At 44.0% G+C, this 21325-nt stretch overlaps 1 protein-coding gene and 1 pseudogene across 1 annotated transcript in view; one reads left to right on the forward strand and one right to left on the reverse strand.

The window, feature by feature from the left end:
- Window positions 1-21325, reverse strand: part of cpne7 (copine 7) — a 181615-nt gene that overhangs the window by 93960 nt on the left and 66330 nt on the right. The window contains exon 4 of the mRNA XM_033035666.1: window positions 5525-5599. Within this exon, the coding sequence (XP_032891557.1) occupies window positions 5525-5599 (75 nt within the window). The remainder of the gene's footprint in view (window positions 1-5524; window positions 5600-21325) is intronic.
- LOC116982989 lies at window positions 19967-20075 on the forward strand (annotated as a pseudogene).

Genomic DNA, 21325 nt, shown 5'->3' on the forward strand with positions numbered 1-21325 from the left:
ATAGATAGATAGATTCTCCAATGTAATTGGTTAATGAGAATCACAATTGCTTGCCATATTATACAAATCCTCCCCCAGACAACTACATGCAGTTGGTTCGTGTTAATGACCCATAGAAAGTCAGTACAGTGATCAGCGAATGCCATTCCTAACTAACACTCAAATACTGAGTGCACATCCTGCACTCAAATTCACTTGGGCCATCTCCGACATCTCCCTCCCCTTTCTTGATCTCACCGTCTCCGTCAACGGAGATAGACTATCGACTGACGTCTATTATAAATCCACTGTCTCCCACAACTCTCTAGACTACACTTCCCACCCTGCTTCCTGCAAAAACTCTATCCCCTACTCCCAATTCCTCCGTCTACGCCGCATCTGCTATAGCGGCTCTGAACCGGCCCTAATGAGTGCCCCCCCCCCCCCCACCCCCTTTGGACAGTCTCCCTCAGATGGTCACGTCAATCAATTCAGCTTGTTTATTTATGTATTGTATTTATTTACCTTTCTTGTACATCAGTGGAGCTGCATACTAAATCTCGTTGCACTGACGTGCAATGACAATAAAAGATATATTATTATTATTATCTACGCCCAAGTTGAGATGTCCCATACCAGGACATCCAAGATGTCCTCATTCTTTAGGGAATGGGGGTTCCCATCTTCCATCATAGATGAGGCCCTCACAAGTGTCTCCTCGGTACCCTGTAGCAACAGCCCTTGCTCCCCCTCCCCCTAGTCGCAACAGAAACTGAGTCCCCCTAGTCCTCACCTTTCACCCTATCAGCCGTTGCATACAAATCATAATCCTCCGACATTTTCGCCACCTCCAACAGAATCCCACCACTAGTCACATCTTCCCATCTCCACCCCTTTCTGCTTTCAGCAGAGACCGTTCCCTCCGCAACTCCCTGGTTAACTCATCCCTTCCCACCCAAACTACCCCCTCCCCAGGTACCTTCCCCTGCAACCGCAGAGGATGCAACACCTGTCCCTATACCTCCTCTCTCGACTCTATCCAGGGACCCCAACAGTCCTTTCAGGTTAGACAGAGGTTCACTTGCACCTCCACCAACCTCATCTACTGTATCCGTTGTTCAAGATGTGGACTCTTATACATCGGCGAGACAAAACGTAGACTGGGCTATCGTTTTACTGAACACGTATACTGGGCTATCGTTAGTCCGACTGAACCTATCTGATCTCCCGGTTGCCAAACACTTTAATTCCCTTTTCCATTCCCACACAGAACTTTCTGTCCTCAGTCTCCTCCATTGTCAGAGTGAGACTAAACGCTAATTGGAGGAACTGCATCTCATATTGGAGGAACAGCATCTCATATAGACACAACTAAAAAAGTGAATTTTTCTTTTAATCCCTTTTCAGCTGTTTTTTGACACCATACAATAAGCAAATCTCCCAAGCAGAAATCCTGGTAAGCATATGGCAGCAGCTTTAGTTCCTGATGTGCACAGCACATCGAAACATAGAACGTAATAAAACAAATTTAGAAAAATCACAACCCATGAGAGCCCTTTCAATTTCAACCACTTTAATGAAATTGTCTAGTTTGACATTCAGGAGAGAAGTGGACAATAATAAATGTCATCCAGGAATAACTTGCAAACTCCATGCATTTATCCAGTTTATGACTCATTAGGGGCACAAAACTCCAAGGTGCAATTTGTTTGATTTTGAGCAGGTAGTAAGTGGCATCCACTGAGCTTTGATTTAGAGTGATACCATTAAGAGTAAATGGAGGGGAGGGGATTGGGAGAAGGCTGAGCAACATTAAACACAAAAAGAACATGTTAACCCTTTGAAGCCTATTTTTACTTGGATGCCATGCAAGCGTGAGATTTGATGTTACTGTTTGCAAATTGTCCAGCTTTGCAGATCCTTCTTATTGAATATTGGAATCAATTATTCCAGTGAAGGAGGCCAATTGGCCCATCAAGAATGTGCCAGATCCAAATGGAGCAATCCCATTAGTCCAATCCCCCTGCTCTACCCCCAATGACCTGCAAATGACTCTCCCTCTAGCCATTTTTTGAAGTTCCAAATTGGGGCAAGACCACCTTTGATAGTATCTGACTGCAAAGGGACATCAGAAAGCGGAATGTTTTTAAACTGTGATAGTGAGATTTCAAGGTTCTCATGTTCGTGTTAGAATGAAGGGTTGTGCAATGAACCTTGGATGATGATGGACATTAAGGCACTGGTGAGGTATGGGTCAGGTTTAGGCAGCTGGGATCGGAATCCACTCCCTGCAGGAGTATATGAAATTGAGAAGCATATGTGAGAAAATCAGTAGAATAAAAATGTGGCATGAGATGGCTCTGGCAGATAAAATTATGGTAAATCCGAAGATATTTATATTAAGCACACAGGGTAACTAGAGAGGGATTAGGGGCTCTCAGATAGGAAGGATGATGAAGAAGTCTTTTGCACATTGGCCTTCATCAGTAGGGGAATTAAATATAGAAGTTGAGACGTTATGTTCATTTTGCACAAAATGTGGAGTCAAGTCAAGTCAAGTTTATTTGTCACATACGCATACGAGATGTGCAGTGAAATGAAAAGTGGTCATGCCTGCGGAATGTGCAAAAAACTACAAAACAGAATAGAACAGAATCAGTAATTACATATTGGTGAGACAATGCTCTACATATATTCTGGTTCAATATGTATCCTCAATTTCTGTCCTCAATTTGTGTACAACCCTGTACACAAAACCATAATTATTTGCCAAGTCTTCTTGGAAACAACATACCATGATTCACAAGACAGACACAAATGCCGGAGTAACTCAGTGCACCAGACAGCATTTCTGGAAAAAATGGATGTGTCAGGACACTCCTTCAGACCCGACGCAAAACGTCACCGATTCATTTTCTCCAGAGATGTTGCCCGATCCACAGTTACTGTAGCATTTTGTGTCTCTCCTTGGTATAAACCAGCATCTGCAGTTCCCTGTTATTATATTATACCATAACGCTCCAGCACTCATCATTTTCCTGCGTGTACATCATTTAGCCTCTTGAACAATTTGCTTATCCTCCGTTAGTGCCATTTCTTTTCAAGTACCGGCTGTGAGATATAGCTCTGCTTAAGTTACCTTTTGGGAGATTTGGGTTAAGATGAATGAATCCTTCATTCAATCAGTGGGCAGGATTCATTTTGTGACGCCAATGAGGAACGTCAAATCAGCATTTAAACACAAAACAATCAGGAGGTGATGAGAGTTAATTCAATAACAATTAGTTGTTAATGCCCTTATAATCCATTATTATTAAATCACCCACTTGCAAAGAACAATTATTATTGAAATTCCCATTTCGCATTCATGATTACAGAAACCTTTATTTTCATAAGTGCATGCAAGGTAATGAGAGATGCGGGAGACTAAATGATCAGTATATTGCTGTTCATTCATCCATATTAACATTTCCCCAAAATTAGACCCAGAATACTATCAGTCGTGATCCATTAATGAGACAATTTCTAGCAGCCCTTTGGCTCATTCTGTTCAATCCCAAAAGTATTCACTAATTTACATCCTTTACTTATTCGCTCTCAAAATCTTATTCCTACTTTATCTCTTCTTTTTATTAGTATTGATTTACATTATTATTTCATCTCTTCCAACTCACTTGATGGATTCATTATCTCTGTATTTACCTTTCTCTGAACGTTCACCATTTTCTGATCCCTCGGTAAACATGGCATTCTCCATTCCAAATCCATTTTCTCCTTTTTGACTTTTAATATTACTCGACATTTTCTCCACTTAATCTCAACGACAAATAACATGGGGGATGGAGTGGAACTGTGCCCTTGGAATGATCTGCCCCTCTGCTACACTGGCAGTAAGACTCTAGCTGAAAGGATGAATCGATTTGGAATAATGGCTCGAGGTTGGGTTAGTTTAGTTTAGAGATACAACGCAGAAGCAGGTCCTTTGACCCACTGAATCCACATCGACCAGCGATCCCCGCACGTTAACACTATCCTACACACACTAGGGCCAATTTTTTACATTCATACCAAGCCAATTAACCTACAAACCTGTACATCTTTGGAGTGTGGGAGGAAACCGAAGATCAAGGAGAAAACACACGCAGGACACGGGGAGAACGTGCAAACTCCGTACAGACAGCACCCGTAGTTGGGATCGGACCCGAGTGCCTGGCGCCGTTATGCCCCTGTCCCTCTTAGGAAACCTGAACGGAAACCTCTGGAGGCTTTGCCCCCCACCCAACGTTTCCGTGCGGTTCCCGTAGGTTGCAGGTGGTTGCAGGTAGTGGAAGCAGGTAGGGAGACTGTCAAAAACCTCCGGGAACCTCCGAGAACCGCACGGAAACCTTGGGTGGGGCGCAAAGTCTCCAGAGGTTTCTGTTCAGGTTTCCTAAGTGGGACAGGGGCATAAGGCAGCAATTTTACCTCTGCTCACTGTGCCACCCAATTTCAAACCTCTGGTTAAAACCCAGAGGGAGCAGTATTTGATATTTACCAGATATATCCTTCAGATTGTAAGATTTTCTGTTGTTAATGAGCATGGTAAATACACACAATACATGTTCTTATTATTCTCATTGGTAAGAACCATATTCCGCGCACACACACACACACACAATATCTGCACATATTCTAGGAGCTATAATAACCTAAAAGTTAAAATAGGAATGAGATCAAAGATCAAAGATAAAAGAGTGATGAGTAAAGTATATCAAGCTGAGAATATTATATGAAATAATAAATAACTGATCAAATTCAAGCAATGGTAATAAAAAAGATGTGTAACTTTGCCCTGTAGCAGAAATGGAAAATATGAACATATGGTATTGTCTGCACAGTATCATTATCAGCAACGATGTGTGGGAACTGAAGACAATATTTAGAAGCACACACAAAAAAAATCACTCTGAAAATAGTGGAAATGTGACCACAGATGATGTGTGACTGACCTTTAAATAATTTAAACAATGCTGTCTCCAGAAACGATGAGGCAGGAGAGGGGATGAGGCAGGGTGGGGTGAGGCAGGGTGGGGTGGGGTGAGGCAGGGTGGGGTGGGTGAGGCAGGGTGGGGTGGGGTGAGGCAGGGTGGGGTGGGGTGGGTGAGGCAGGTTGGGGTGAGGCAGGGTGGGGTGTGGCGTGGTGAGGTGGGGTGGGGTGAGGTAGGGTGCTGGGTGTTGCTTGTGGACAATCACCACTAGATGCAGATGCCTCGTGTATAAATGGAACATTAAAAACTGTGACCAGGGTCTTCAAAGAAAGACAATGCCAATTTGAAAATGTAATGGAAACAGCATGGTGATGCATCCTTTGTAATTATGGTTTAATCACGAATGCAAAATTATAATTGTTTCTCTGCAATATGAAAGAATGTTACTAATGAGACATTACCATGTTCAATCCATACTCAAGTAGAATCAACAAAGTAAATACTAAATATTTAAATTTTGCTCAATTGCATTCTTAACATTATTCTTTTTTATCTCAATGATGAATACTAATGCTCACAGTGATTGTAGACTTCCCGGCATATTTTCCATACTTTAAGAACAAAGGCTTTGTCATTTTCTTTTGAGCCACAATCTGTAAAATACAAAATCATATTACGTAAAGCTGAATGAATGATATATCATAGAATCATTGAATCATAAAAAAGCCCTTTGGCTCACCATGTCCCCACCAACCACTAAGTAGCTGCAGTATCTATTCTAATTAATGTCGGATGTCCTATAGCAATGGGATATACTTAATATTTATAAGAAATGCTTGCTGCAGCTGAAGGACATAAAAATTGATCAAGTTAAATCTGGCCATTATTATTGGTTAAACCATATTTCATTTCAATGCTTCATAACAATCAGGTTAAACAACTAAGAGTTTCCTGAGGGTAAAACCTGAGCAGAGATTTGCGTTTTAGAACGTTAGTCATTGGAACCCTTGGAAGATTTGATCATGGAAGATACAATTTATGAGAACCTGTTTCTGCACAATTTCATGATGGCTACTGTTCACCGATCAGAACAGAGCCACATTCATCGCATTATCTCTGTAACTTGCAGGAACTGAGGCAGATCGTCTGCTGCCCCAAGATTGCTGGCCATTTAATCCATCGTGGTCCCCGACATCGTCCTCCACTGGAAACCCAACCTCCAGCACATTGATATGATAGTTTACAAGAATGATCCCAGGAATGAGTAGGTTAACAATACAATACAATACCGTTTATTGTCATTTGAACCTCAAATGAAGTTCAAACGAAATTTGGTTTCTGCAGTCATACAACAAGAATTGATGAGCTTTTGACGGTGCTGGGCCAATAATCGTTGGAGTTTAGAAGAATGAGGAGGGACCTCATTGAAACGTACAATAGTGAAAGGCTTGGATAGAGTGGATGTGGAGAAGTTGTTTCCACTAATGGGAGAGTCTAGGACTAAAAGTCATAGCCACAGAGTTAAAGTGCGTTCTTTTAGGAAGGAGATGATGTGGAATTTCTTTAGTCAGATGGTTGTGAATCTGTGGAATTCTTTGCCACTGGATTCTGTGGAGGCAAAGTCAGTGGATATATTTAAGGCAGAGATAGATAGATTCTTGATTAGTACGGGTGTCAGAGGTTATGGGGAGAAGGCAGGAGAATGGGGTTAGGAGGGAGAGATAGATCAGCCTTGATTGAATGGCGGGGCATAGAAACATAGAAACATAGAAATTAGGTGCAGGAGTAGGCCATTCGGCCCTTCGAGCCTGCACCGCCATTCAATATGATCATGGCTGATCATCCAACTCAGTATCCCGTACCTGCCTTCTCTCCATACCCTCTGATCCCCTTAGCCACAAGGGCCACATCTAACTCCCTCTTAAATATAGCCAATGAACTGGCCTCGACTACCCTCTGTGGCAGGGAGTTCCAGAGATTCACCACTCTGTGTGAAAAAAGTTCTTCTCATCTCGGTTTTAAAGGATTTCCCCCTTATCCTTAAGCTGTGACCCCTTGTCCTGGACTTCCCCAACATCGGGAGCAATCTTCCTGCATCTAGCCTGTCCAACCCCTTAAGAATTTTGTAAGTTTCTATAAGATCCCCTCTCAATCTCCTAAATTCTAGAGAGTATAAACCAAGTTTATCCAGTCTTTCTTCATAAGACAGTCCTGACATCCCAGGAATCAGTCTGGTGAACCTTCTCTGCACTCCCTCTATGGCAATAATGTCCTTCCTCAGATTTGGAGACCAAAACTGTACGCAATACTCCAGGTGTGGTCTCACCAAGACCCTGTACAACTGCAGTAGAACCTCCCTGCTCCTGTACTCAAATCCTTTTGCTATGAAAGCTAACATACCATTCGCTTTCTTCACTGCCTGCTGCACCTGCATGCCCACTTTCAATGACTGGTGTACCATGACACCCAGGTCTCGCTGCATCTCCCATTTTCCTAGTCGGCCACCATTTAGATAATAGTCTGCTTTCCTGTTTTTGCCACCAAAATGGATAACAAAAGGGGCAGACTTGATGGGCTGAACAGCCTAATTCTACTCCTATCACAAGGTTTTACAATCTTACGATTACAATTCTGTTTATTGTCACGTGTACCGAGGTTCAGTGAAAAGCTTTTGTTACGTGCTATCCAGTCAGCAGAAAGACAATATATGATTACAATGGAGCCATTTACAGTGTATAGATACATGATAGCAGTGCAGTGTCAGGGCTGTTGTGGCCACCTGCATTTATATCACCACCTTGACATCTGGTGAGGCCATGCCCTTAGCACACTGACAATCAATGCTATCCCTGTTATTTAATGACTAACATACACAAATTCACTTAGCACCAGTTTAAAATATAATTCAAAACATTTTGAATTAGTGTAATTAAATCAATAAAAGATCCATTTGCATTTCTCCTGCAGCACCTTTCTTCCCCGTACATTTGAATTGAGCCTCTGACTTACTATAGACATTCCCTGGTGCAGGAATCAGGCACATTTTCCCAATCTGATATCTGGGAAGTCTGTGGATATTTGCACTCTTCCTTTGGACTCCATGTGAGGAGTCCGTCAGCGCAGTGTAAGGTCAGTCCGCAGCATGGTTGACAGGGTATTAAATGCTGCATTTAAAACAACATTCACCTTAAACACCTAGCTCACCATTGCAAAGAATGAGCATAATAAATATAAGCCTTAATGACCTGTGACTGTGCGGTGATGCTTCTAAACCTACTTACTTTATATTATAAAGTGGTAGAGACATAAATCATGGATCCAGGTCTTCCAACCAACCAATTGCATGCCCACCATGAAGAGTCCATTCACATTAATCTCACATTAATCAAATTTATCTGGACTACACTTCTCCCACCCTGCCTCTTGCAAAGACGCTATCCCGTCCTCTCAATTATTCCGTCTACGCCGCATTTTCTCCCAAGATGAAGCTGCCCATTCTAGGACATCCGAGATGTCCTCTTCCTTTAGTAAACATGGTTCCCCCGCTATCATAGATGGATTGGCACGGTGGTGCAGCGATAGAGATGCTGCCTCACAGCGCCAGAGACCCGGGTTCGATCCTGACTATGGGTGCTGTCTGTATGGAGTTTGTACATTCTCCCCGTGACCTGCGTGGGTTTTCTCCGAATGCTCCACTTTCCTCCCACACTCCAAAGACGTACAGGTTTGTAGGTTAATTAGATTGGTATAAATGTAAAAATTGTGTCCCTAGTGTGTGTAGGATAGTGTTAATGTGTGGGGATCGTTGGTCGGTGCGGTCTCGGTGGGCCGAAGGGCCTGTTTCTGCGCTGTATCTCTAAACTAAATTAAATCCCTCAGCCACTTCTCTGTGTCCCATGGTTCTGCGCTTTCTCCACCTCTCCTTAATTGGAACAAGAACAGCTATATCCCTAGTCTTTACTTCAGCCCTCCAACCTCTGCATCAAACACACCTTTCTCCAACAGCCCAGTCACCTTCAACATGATCCCACCACCAGCCTCATTTTCCTGTTTCACCTCTCTTTGCCTTCTGCAGAGACTGCTCTCTCCACAACTCCTTGGTTCACTTATTCCATCCCACCCAAACCTCCCTTTCCAAGATACATTCATTTGCAACTCCAGGACATGTAACACTTCTCCCTCTACCTCCTTCCTCACTTCCTTCCAGAGACCCCAGCAGTCCTTCCAGGTGAGGCAGAGGTTCACGTGCACCTCCGCTAACCTCATCTACTGCATCCGGTGTTCCCAATGTGAGTTTCTTAACATCAGCGCGCCAAGCGTAGACTCCGTGACCATTTCGCCAAACACTTGTGCTCAGTTCACCAAGAACCAAAGATCCTATAGCGGAGCAAGATAGACCACTCCTTCTACATGCAATGGGTTGACGTGTAGTATGCAACGAAGCAGAACATGGGCCTTTTTTTCATCCATTTCAGTAACCCGACCCGTCCCGACCCGACTCGCAATGTAATCAACGTTGCGGGGGAACAGTTTGTGTAAATAAATTATAATTCTGAAAATGATGAGAACATTTTTACCAAGGAACTTTTATTTTTGCGAGGATGTTTCTGTAACCGGCTTCCGTCTCCGCACTAATATCTATGGGATCTTTGGTGCGGAGACGGAAGCCGGTTACAGAAATGGGCCGAAAATTACCCATGAATCTGCCCATGACCATACTACGTCTTTTTCGTCGAGTGATCTGTCTTGCTTGCTATAGGATCTTTGCCAAGAACTGCTAGATATCCCGAGTGCCAACCATTTTAATTCCCCTTCCCATTCCCTTTCTGAACTGGCCGCCCTCCAATGCCAGATTGAGGCCACACGGAATCTGGAGGAACAGTAGCTCATATTCCTCATGGGTCGATCACAACCTAACGGTATGAACATTAAATCCTCCAACTTTATTTAACTATCTACAAACAACTCTTCTTTCCATCCCTACCCTGTGCCCACGTGGTTTGCCCCCATTTCTTCCCACTCCTCTCCCCTCCCACCAATATTCCTTCCACTGCCTCCACAATTCTCACCTCGTCTATCCTTACCTCACACCTTTTTTTAGTAAACCAGCATCTGCAATCCCATACTATTACTAAGTTTAGGCTGGATAATTTCGGGAAAGGTTGCCACTGCTACTATGAATGTAACAATGTCTTGTTATTCAGAAATACATATTGCTGACCATTTTGAGCTATTGCAAAATGCCAGTGTATTCTGACCAGAATGTCAGACCTGAGAGAATGGAAATCAATGCCAGTAAACCTTCCATAATGTCAGAAAAGTCTGCCACAGATCTTTGTTTGCCTTGCAGCTGTCACTTGTATCATTATGAAATGTCAGACAGAAAATATTGATGATTTATGTTCGAACAGGACTCCAGGTATCCAACATGCTGATCATAGGTGAATAATATATAGCTTTCATTGTGTAAAAATGCTTTATTGATGAAATTCATTTATAATTAGTTGAATCACCATGGTATGTTTTCTCCCTTGATATACGTTCTCAACTACATATAAATGTGTTTGCCCTTGGGTGCTGGTAGCAAGAGTCATAGAGTTAAGGGCCTGTCCCACTTGGGCGACATTAGGGCGACTGCGGAGCGTCAGTGACTGACGCCCGTAAAACCGTCAAGTTGCACGACATACACGCTGACGTATGCTGTCATGCGGGTGATGCCCAGTTAGGGTTGAGGCTGTAAAATATTCTTCCTTCAATGCGTGGATTTTAAACATTAATATATTAAATTTAATACAATATAATCAATTGTGCAAATGAAAAGATGTCTGAGTCGTTCCGTTTTATTTATAGGCCTATTGGTCCGCTTTCAGATCCGATCTATAACTTTTCACAGGGATATGGATTCAGTGAGTGTAGACTGAACTCCCCTCTCCCCTCTTCCCCCCTCCCACCCCCGTCCCTCCTTCTCTACTCCCCCTATCCTTCCCCCCTCCCCTCTCCCCCCCTATCTTCCTTCCCTCTCTTCCTCCCTTCTCCCTGCTCCACTCTTCTCCCCCTTATCCACTACCCCTCCCCTCACATCCCCTTCTCCCCCTCTCCCTCCCTTCTCCCATTCTCCCCCCCCCCCCCCCCCCCCCTCACGTTCCCCGACGCCCCCCCATTTGTGGATCCAGCCCGCGACCAGCGATCCCCCGCACACTATTCCACACACGCTAGGGACAATTTATACTCGCATTTATCTGCTTTAGATTCCATTAACCATTCTTCAGGCCATAACCCAACTGATCAAAATCCTGCTGTAGTGTTTCGTACCCATCTTCGCAATCGATGATACCACCCACTGTAGCATCATCTGTAAACTTACCAATCATGCCTTCTATAATCTCATCCAAATCATTGATATAAACTACAAACAGCAATGGGTCCAGTACTGATCCCTGAGGCACATCACCAGTCACAGGCCTCCAGTCCGATAAACAAACTTCTACCATCACCCTCTGCTTCCTCCATGAAGCCAATTCCCTAGCTTCAGTTGGCTAGCTCACAATGGATGAAGAGGAGGCAGCAAATCTGCATTAGAGTAACTATCTTAATACATCCCATCATAAAGGGCATTTTTCAACTGTTTGGATAATTAGAAGCCTCACGCACACTACAGCAAAGTACATTCTGTGCTTGATTTGCCATCCATCTGGTCATAGTTGGAAGTTTATATCTTTAATGTGTGGCACCACCTGGTGGTTAGGCCACCTACTAGGTGAACCCTCGGCCCTAGGACTGGCAGTGTCACATGACCAGGTTTGGCGGGAAGAAGTTGTCACGTGGCTTAGGGGTGTGCCATGATATATATATAGAACTCTGGGAGAACCCTCCCCAGTCGTGTGTGAACTGTTCTCTGTATAACGTAATAACGATCACCTTGTTTCACAACACGTGTCTCACTATAAATGCTTCCAGGTTTCACATTAATATACCAAGTTCAGTGGCCAATAGATGAACCAGAAATCATTCGAAGCATATCTCTGCACATTGCCCAAATTAACTGGCAATAAGAATTTTCCATAGTTTAGCTCTTTGCTAACATTTTACTCTTGCTGTTTTCAAGTTGGCTTGAAGTCAAAGTAAATTAGATATCAAATCAATCAGCTTACAGAACATTATAATTGCACAGGAATTTATCCCGATTGAGTAAAATGTGTTCGAATGCATCAGTGGACGATAGTCGAACTGACTTCAGTGGAATGAATGTCAGAGAGAATGCAAAATGTTGTTGCAATTATATAACACTTAGTGCATCCAGCCATTAATGGGTTTTGAAGCAATTCTGAATGCATCTTCCTCTCCCATATGAAAATAAGTGATTTTGTTGCAAGTTTACAAACCTGTTTGACATAATAGAACTGTGTTGGGAATATATAACCTATCCATGCAACAGACAACCTACAATAGTCGAGCTGTTTCCAGGTGTTAGGCTTTGAGAAGCATCAGCAGATTTTGAAAATGATGATTAAACATTTCCTCCCATCAGTAATTGTTTAAGAAGCTTTTAGATAACCAAATGGAAGTGAAAGGTATAGAGAGAGATGGATCATGTAGAGGCAGATGAGATCAGTTTAACTTGGCATCACATTTGTTTTAGAGATACAGCACGTAAACGGTTCTTCGGCCTACCGGGTACGCGCCGAGCAGTGATCCCCGCACATTATAGGGCCTGTCCCACTTTCACGACCTAATTCACGACCTCTGCCGAGTTTGCCCTTGACTCATACTCGCAGCATGGTCGTCCCGAGGTCGTAGGAGGTCGTAGGTAGGCCGTAGGTAGGTCGTGATGCTAGTCGTAGGTACTCGTGGCATCAAGTAGGTCGGGGCATTTTTCTAGCCTGATGAAAAATGTTCACGAGTAAAAAAGGTTGTGAATTAGGTTGTGAAAGTGGGACAGGCCCTTAACACTACTCTACACCCACGAGGGACAATTATTACATTTAGCAAGCCAATTAACCTACAAACCTGTATGTCTTTGGAATGTGGGAGGAAACCGAAGATCTCGGAGAAAACCCACGCAGGTCACAGGGAGAACGTACAAACTCCATTCAGACAGCACCCGTAATCGGGATCGAACCTGGGTCTCCAGCGCTGCATTCGCTGTAAGGCAGGAACTCTAGCACTGCGCCACCATGACTGCCACGTACATTGTAGGCTGAAATGCCCAATTCTCTGCTGGGCTGTTCTATGTTCAATGTTCTATGTTGCCAATTACTAAAGTTGGGGTTTGAAACGATCTGACATGGTCATCCTGGCATAAACTATTGGTCAAAGCTTCCCTGAGATGGATGAAGTACAGCAGCTCCTCACAAAGCTCAAGTCCGTCAGAATGTAAGTCAGAGAAATGTCTGGATTCCTTGGGAGTCTGAAGAAGGGTCTCAACCCAAAACATCACCCATTCTTTCTCTCCAGAGATGCTGCCTGTGCCACTGAGTTACTCCAGCATTTTGTGTCTATATTCAATTTTAAACAGCATCTGCAGTTCGTTCCTAAACAATTCAGAGTGATGGCTCACTTTGGGAGAATATTACACATTACTCTGAAATCTAATGCAACGTTTTGACCTGAAATATTGATAATTCTCCCTCCCCCCCCTACCCCCCCCCCTCCACCACCACCACCACAGGTTCTACTCAACATCCTCCAGCAGATTGTTTGTTGCTCCAGATTCCTGCATCTTCAGTCTCTTGTGTCTCCAGCCAAAATAGTTCTGATTACTGTAAATCAGTGTAAATCATCACCTGCAGTTCCTTCCTATGTATAAAATAACCCCATGAAGGAGTGTTGCATTTTAGTACAATTGGGTTGGTGAATAAGCACAATGGCTTCCCACTGGTACAATCACTGAGGTGCTCTCTACATAATTTAGCATGATCAATACTAGATAGCAGCAATGAGCACAATCTTCATATAATTTCCCCATGTTTTTTCAAGAAATATAAGTATCATGAGGTTGGCATCAAGGGCGGCCTGTCCTTTCTTCTTTTTGTTATTTTTAGTATGTGTTAAAAGTATGTTTTAGTGTTTCTTGGTTAATTTTATGTGGGGGGTGAGGGGGGCTTTTTTTCAATCTCTTATCTCGACGGAGATGTGTTTTTTTTCCGTATGGTATCACCGTCCCCACTACGGTCTGACATCGTGGAGTTGGTGGCCTTTCCTGGAGACAGACCCAGCCCTCCAACCACAGGAGTCGCGGAGCTTGCGATCCCTTTGCCGGGGATCAAAGCTACGACCGCGGGGCCTGTGGACTTTAACATCGTGAAGCCCGCGGTCTCTGGTAAGAAGAGACCGACTCGGGAGCTCCATGCCGTGGAGAGTTTCAACCGCCTCGATGTGGGAGTTTCGATCACCCTGACGTCGGTCGTCGGTTGCGGGGGCTTTGATCACCCCGACTGCGGATGGTTTGACTTTTTCACCCAGAGAGTTGTGAATTTATGGAATTCCCTGCCACAGAGGGCAGTGGAGGCCAAGTCATTGGATGGATTTAAGAGAGAGTTAGATAGAGCTCTAGGGACTAATGGAATCAAGGGATGTGGGGAGAAGGCAGGCACGGGCTATTGATAGGGGACGATCAGCCATGATCACAATGAATGGCGGTGCTGGCTCGAAGGGCCGAATGGCCTCCTCCTGCACCTATTTTCTATGTTTCTATGTTGCTATGACTGCCGACCGCGGGAGAACAAAGAGGAAGAAGTTTGAACTTTATTGCCTTCCACCACAGTGAGGAATGTGGAATCCACTGTGATGGATGTTCATGTTAACTTTGATGTGGTTGTGTGTCTTGTTGCTTTTCACTTTGTATGACTGTATGGTAACTCACATTTCACTGTACCTTAACTGGTACACGTGACAATAAACTGACCTTGAAACCTTGAAACCTTGAACTAAGCTAAAAGTTATCAAAGGGATTTACATTGTTTTCATTAGATTAACATAGCTGTATTTGCTTAATTTAGGGTAAATCTGAAACACACAGTTTCATATGGTTCAAGGAACTATGGTCATATCAATCACCTTCAGAAACAAAGCAACCCTTGTGTGTAAATTGCATTACATCTAATGAAATAATTAAATACCTAAGAATTATATCGAACAAGACAGCCTTAAGTTTAATTTACAACATCTGTAAATGTACTTATTTTCCACAAATATACTTTCTCTCGGGGATTAATGATGACCTAACCCACATGGCAAAATTCATCAAAATGTTGTGGGAAGGTTAATACAAAAATAATGGTCATAGAATTGGTTAAACTATTGGGCATGTTCTGAAGATTAGTTAAGAGAAAACATGCAGAGAGTAGGAATAAATATATCAATTTTGTTTTTATTACGGCAATGGCCAGTTCTGGTGGTCAGTACTGACAGAACATAGAACATAGATCAGTACAGCAGTGTCTGAAACATCTGACAGATGATAGACACCCATTACACAACCATGTGCCCCGTCCTAGGCGGTTAAAATCCCGTAAGAGCTTCCTAACCAGTGTCACCCCCATTGGAAACTGAACTGAAGCTCACCTCCAGATGTGGAAGAGCAGCCTAGCCACTGTCCCTATTGCCACCAAGATGGGTATCCCAGCAGCAGAGCGCTTACCACCAGGTGCTGATGAACACTCGCGGAACCAGAAGAAAGGCTCTGACCGCCGGCCTGCTGACTTTAACATCGTGAAGCCGCGGTCTGCGGAGCTTCTAGCAGCAGGGGTGGAGCGGATCCATCCCGGAGCCAGGGATCCCTTGCCGGGGATCGCCGGAGAAGAGCACCTACCGCTGGCCTGCCTGTGGCCTATAACATCAAGAAGCCGCGGTCCCAGTAAGAAAGTGGCCATTTCATCCGTCTCGCCGGCGGCTCTTCGATCACCCCGACGAGAGAGCCTGTACATCGAGCCGTCCATAACGGCGACTGTGGAGGGTCAAGGCCCCAAACACGGGTGACCAAAAGGAGGAAGACTGACTGAAATTTATTGCCTTCCATCACAGCGATCACTGTGGTGGATGTTTATGTTAAGTTCTATTGGTATTTTAATTGTGTTGTGAGTATGGCTGCATGGTAACTCAAATATCACTGTACCTTAATTGGTGCATGTGACAATAAATGTGAATCTGAATCTGATCTGAATCTGATGTTGAGATTCACAAAACACAAAGGCATTGTTCAGGTTCGGCAAGCAATTTGAAAGGCAAATATTACGTTGATGCTTTTTGCAAGTTAGGATGGAGTGCAAGAATTAATTTTCCAATTTTTTGTTTCATTATCCGGCCTGCTTGAGAGGTAATCTAACTGAGAGATTGGATTTAACTTTTGACAATGAACTGGATTTTGAAGTATTAGAGATGATCTCATTAAACCATGTAAGATTCTGTAAGAGATTGCAAGAATGAGAGGCTTTTTGCAATGCCTGAGGAATCAACATCTAGAAGGCATAGGTTCAGAAAACGGCATCATCCCTGGAGGAGATAAAAGAAGAGATATTTCTTCACTTAGATTGTTAATTCCTGGAATGCTATCCCACAGGGCTGAGGATTTCAGATGGAGCATTGAAGGGAATCAAGGAATAAAGAGATCAGACAGGGGATAGACAAAGTTCTTAGTGAATATAATGTCAAACGAACATATGATCTCTTGAACTGCTCGACCTGCCTTTATTTCTTGAACTTTTTTGCTCAAACAACGTTTTAGAAATGTGTAATTCTTTTTTTTTTTTTTTTTTTTTTAGAAGTACAATAATATGGTACCATAGCTACCTAGTATATATTGGCATGTTACAATTCATGTACAGCTTCTTATTATTTTTATTTTAACAATAAAAAGGAGACAGAGAAAGAATAGAAAAGAAATAGAAACGTGTGTGATATCAGAAAGTGAGAAATGGAAAATGAGAAAAGAAAGAAAATGAAGAGAAAAGAAGCAGAGGTAGAAAGCAGAAGAATAAAGGAGAGATAGTTATTTGTTATTCTTGATCACCATTCACCCAGTCCTGAAACGGATCGTTTCTACGTTTGTATTGCACCATATGCTTCCAAGAAATCGACAAATGGAGACCAATGTGTAATTCCTAATGTGTAAATCTGTAATTCCTTTTAATTTATTTTACTTCGGAGTCACGTGAGTGACTACATGAAGAACCCGCCACTACGCACGTGTGTCATTATCGCTACACGCATTGTGAACAAGTCATTACGAGGGGAGGACGTTCATCCCAAACGGCAGGGTTGAACCTGCAACAAGTAAGGTAGGAGAACTTAGTTTCTTGACTTACCTTTTTTACAGGCAGGCTGATGAAAACTGGCTGGGGAGAGTCTGCAGAACTGCAGGCAGCCAGCAACGGCCGGGGGCACCACTATCTCCCTTAAACGGGAGCCGGAGCTGACCTCAGCTCCAGCAGGACGCCGACAGCGGTGGAGCATTCTGGAGCCGTCATTCCGACCTATACTACATGGGTCCGAGGGGCTGGAAGGTGCTGGGTTTTTCCACAGCACTAGAAATAGCGGCAAGCGGTCAGTGCCCGAGAGCACCGAGTACGCGTTGGAGCCGCTGGGTCGCGAGCGGCCAGTTCCCCGAGAGGACTGGACCGCGTTGGAGCACCCCAGGCCCAAGTGGAGAAGGAGCGGCACAGTGCGGGATGCACTGCACCGCGTTAAAACTGCCATACCTGCGGCTGCGAGCGGCCAGCTCCCCGAGAGGACTGCACCGCATTGGAGCACCGCAGGCTAACGGCAGTACGGGCGGCTCAGTGCTGTGAGCATGCACCGCGCTTTGGAGCACCGCAGGCCAACGGGGATACCGGCAGCACAGTGACCGTGTACACTGCATCGCATTGGCACTGCGGGACCTGCACCTGCGAGAACATACCGTTTTGCAGCGATGCAGGTCCAAGAAGAAATCCTCCAGTGGGTAAGTCCCATAGCAGCACCTTATACAGGGCTGTATTTCACTTCTACTATTACAGGGAAGTGTTTGAGGAAAAGACAGACTCAGGGAGAAGGAAGCAGCACCTTTTCTATAGGGCTATAATCATGCTTCTCTCTCCCCAGTAGACTCTTCTGTCAGAAGAGTGCTGGGGTCAAGTCTAGGGCAAACCCTGGACAGGTAAACAGATGTAAGAGCTGTAACAATGAGGTGATGCCTTTTCTAAGTCACAAAGTACATAGAGTGCATTATTGGTCCTTTCCTGATAGAAATACAGGAATACTTATGTTGTGACTGAAGGATTTAGCAGTCCAAAAATTTACAAACAAATTCCATTCCCATCTGGGACGTCACACGGGACTGCCTGTCTATGTTTCAGGGGGAACAACAGTACAGCTGTGAGTAAAGCTAACTGGGAAAGATCTACAAACCAGGTTTTTTTTTTTCGGTGGGCGGCGCGACTTTCGTCAGCAGCGGCCTCTGCAGTCCGTCTGCGTTTTTATTATTTTATGTCTATGTTTTTATGTAGTTTTTGTTATTTTTTGTTGGGGTATGTGTGTGGGGGGGGGGTGGGGGGGGGGGGGGGGGTGGGGGTAACTTTTAAATCTCTCCCTGCACGGGAGACCCGACCTTTTCTTTGTCGGGTCTCCGTTGTCGTTGGGGCTGCAACGAGGAGCGGCCTCCAACAGGAAGACCGGGGGCTGCGGTGCCGACTACTCACCTCACCGTCGCGGAGCTGGCCGAGTCCAGAGCGGGTGGAGCTGTGGTGGACGCTGCTGCGGCCCGACCTCCGGAGCTTCGGAGGCTGCAACTGCGGGTCTGGCGGACGGCGGCACCGGGAGCCCGCGGGTCCCTGGAGGGAGACCGCTTTTCAAGGCTCCCGCAACGGCGACTTCTCCCGCCCGAGTTGCGGGGTTGAAGAGCACCTGGAGCGGGGCCTACATCACCGCCCCGCGCGGCTTGGAATGGCCGCGGGACTGCGAGCGCACACCGGGGGATCTAACAACTAGACCCGGTGTGCGACCTTGCATCACCCGGCGTGGCTTTAATGGCCGCGGGACAATCGCCATCGCCCGCCGGGGGCTTTGACTTTGACTCTGACATCGGGGGGGAGAGTGCAGTGGAGAGATAAGTTTTTTTGGCCTTCCATCACAGCAATGTGATGGATGTTTATGTAAATTATGTTGTGTCTTGGGTCTATTTGTTTGTAATGTATGGCTGCAGAAACGGCATTTCGTTTGGACCTCAAGGGGTCCAAATGACAATAAATTGAATTGTATTGAATTGTATTGTATTGTATTGTATAGAAGCCAGCATAGACCATATGTTTTCTATCTACTGTAGGGGCAAACATTAGCTGACACCATAGCTGTCTCTTGCCACTGGGGATTGTAAATCCCTGAATGTACTAATTAATTTATGCATCTGGTTACATCCAACCGGGATTGACGCGGGCCTGTGTAAACCCGAAACCTCCTAGCAAAATCTTTTTATTTGGGGGTGACCTATCTAGAAGGTCAAGGAGTTGGACAATGAAGCCAAACTGGAGCTCATCTAAACGTCCAAACATCATCCTCAAAGGTATCGCCCCTATGCTGGAAGATGTGTACACCCACAACACACGGCCTCTGGGATCCAGAAGAAAACAGTAAAACCAGAAGGAAGCAAGGAGGTTGATGCGAGAAAACATTGAATAAATAACTTTTTGACACTCATATCTTAAACAATATCCGGGGATACACAATAGAATTTTACAACACATAATCTTCTAGTCGAGCTGATATATCGAGAGAGGAATTTGGAGGAGAACACCAAATGGATATTGGGCTATAGTATTTGCTGATGTTTCTACACGATTTGGAACACCAGATGCCGATCTACTCGTATCCAGACATAATCACCAATTACCAAATATGTCATATGGGATACAGACACTGGATATCAGCAACAGATGGGGTTTTAGCTGCATTGCAAGGGAAGAATTACTATCTACGCATTCCCTTCCTAACAAAATAGGATATGGCGCTTGACGCATCAATCATAGATCATATCTCAGGTACACAAATTGCTGGTATCTCGGCTTTTTGGCTAAGATCAAGTATAATATCTGTTCTTATCAGTTTAAATGTCTGATATGTCCCTTATCTAGGGACCATATATTATAAAATTAAATAAATAAATAAATAAATAAAAAAGATGGGGGGGGGAAGTGAAAAATAAATAAAACGATATATTCGTTTTAAGAACAGAAACCTTTTCTATTGTTAAGTATATTCGTTTTAAGAACGAAAATGGCAAGCATTGATTCAAAGGATGCTTACAATTTCAGTACCCATAACAGGTGACCACGGACGTTATTTTTATCTAATTGGATGGCTCAGCTCTAGCAGTATAGAGCACTACCTAATGTGTTTACATTAGCACCTAGGTTATTTACAAAATATGACAACCAGCCACACAATGGTAATGGCTTCTTTGGATGACATACTAATTGTGTGGAAACTTAGGACGGGCTGAACAAACGGTAACAGCCACTTAACAATTATTTGGAAACTAGGATCATTATCCATCCAATTAAATCAAAATTAAAGCCTTCAAACTAAAGGGATTATTTGGGGTTCACCATTAACTCAGTTCCTCATGTCAGTAACTTTGCCAACAGAGGTTACAACCTTAATAGAGGCATACAGCAAAATCATTGACACGAGGATAAACCATCCATCAGACTGGTAGCAAGAATATTGGCAACATATGGTTTCCAGCCACATAATTCAGACCCTTACATTATAAAGATTTACAGAGGGCCAAAATATGAGCTCTTAAGATTAATGGTGATCATTTCAATAGAATGATGAAGCCATACAGAAGCCATATTGGAACTAAATGGTGGAAAGATAACATTGGGCATTGCTCCAATCCTATCATTGTCAGCAACCAGTCTATGGTCCTACATATGGATACTATGCACTAGGATGGTGTGTTACCAATTCCATCTCCAGCTGTGGAGGAAGTTGGAATACACAGCAAGCATCATTATTACTAACACTGGGCATAACTACCTGGAAATGTTGGGTGTTTTTTCATGGCCTAAAGTCATGTTGCTCTGGAATATATTAAACAGGTTATTAGATTATAAATTAACAACACTACTGTGGTAGCACATATCAACCACATGGGTGAAAGGGAATCTACATCATGTAACAATCTGGCCAACACAATTTGGCAACCTCATCAGGGGGGGGGGGGGGGTACTAAGGGAAATACTACGAGACTCTGCGTCTGGTGTTTTTAATAGTGCCCGACTGACCTACCCAACCATGGTTCTAGGTGGTATTAGGGAATGAGATTAGAACCATGCAGCACCATCCAAAACAGACGGCCAGAGCAATGGACATGATCACAGCGGGCCACAGACAATCAACCTAAA

Source organism: Amblyraja radiata, chromosome 17, assembly GCF_010909765.2.
Source record: "Amblyraja radiata isolate CabotCenter1 chromosome 17, sAmbRad1.1.pri, whole genome shotgun sequence".
NCBI lineage: Eukaryota > Metazoa > Chordata > Chondrichthyes > Rajiformes > Rajidae > Amblyraja > Amblyraja radiata.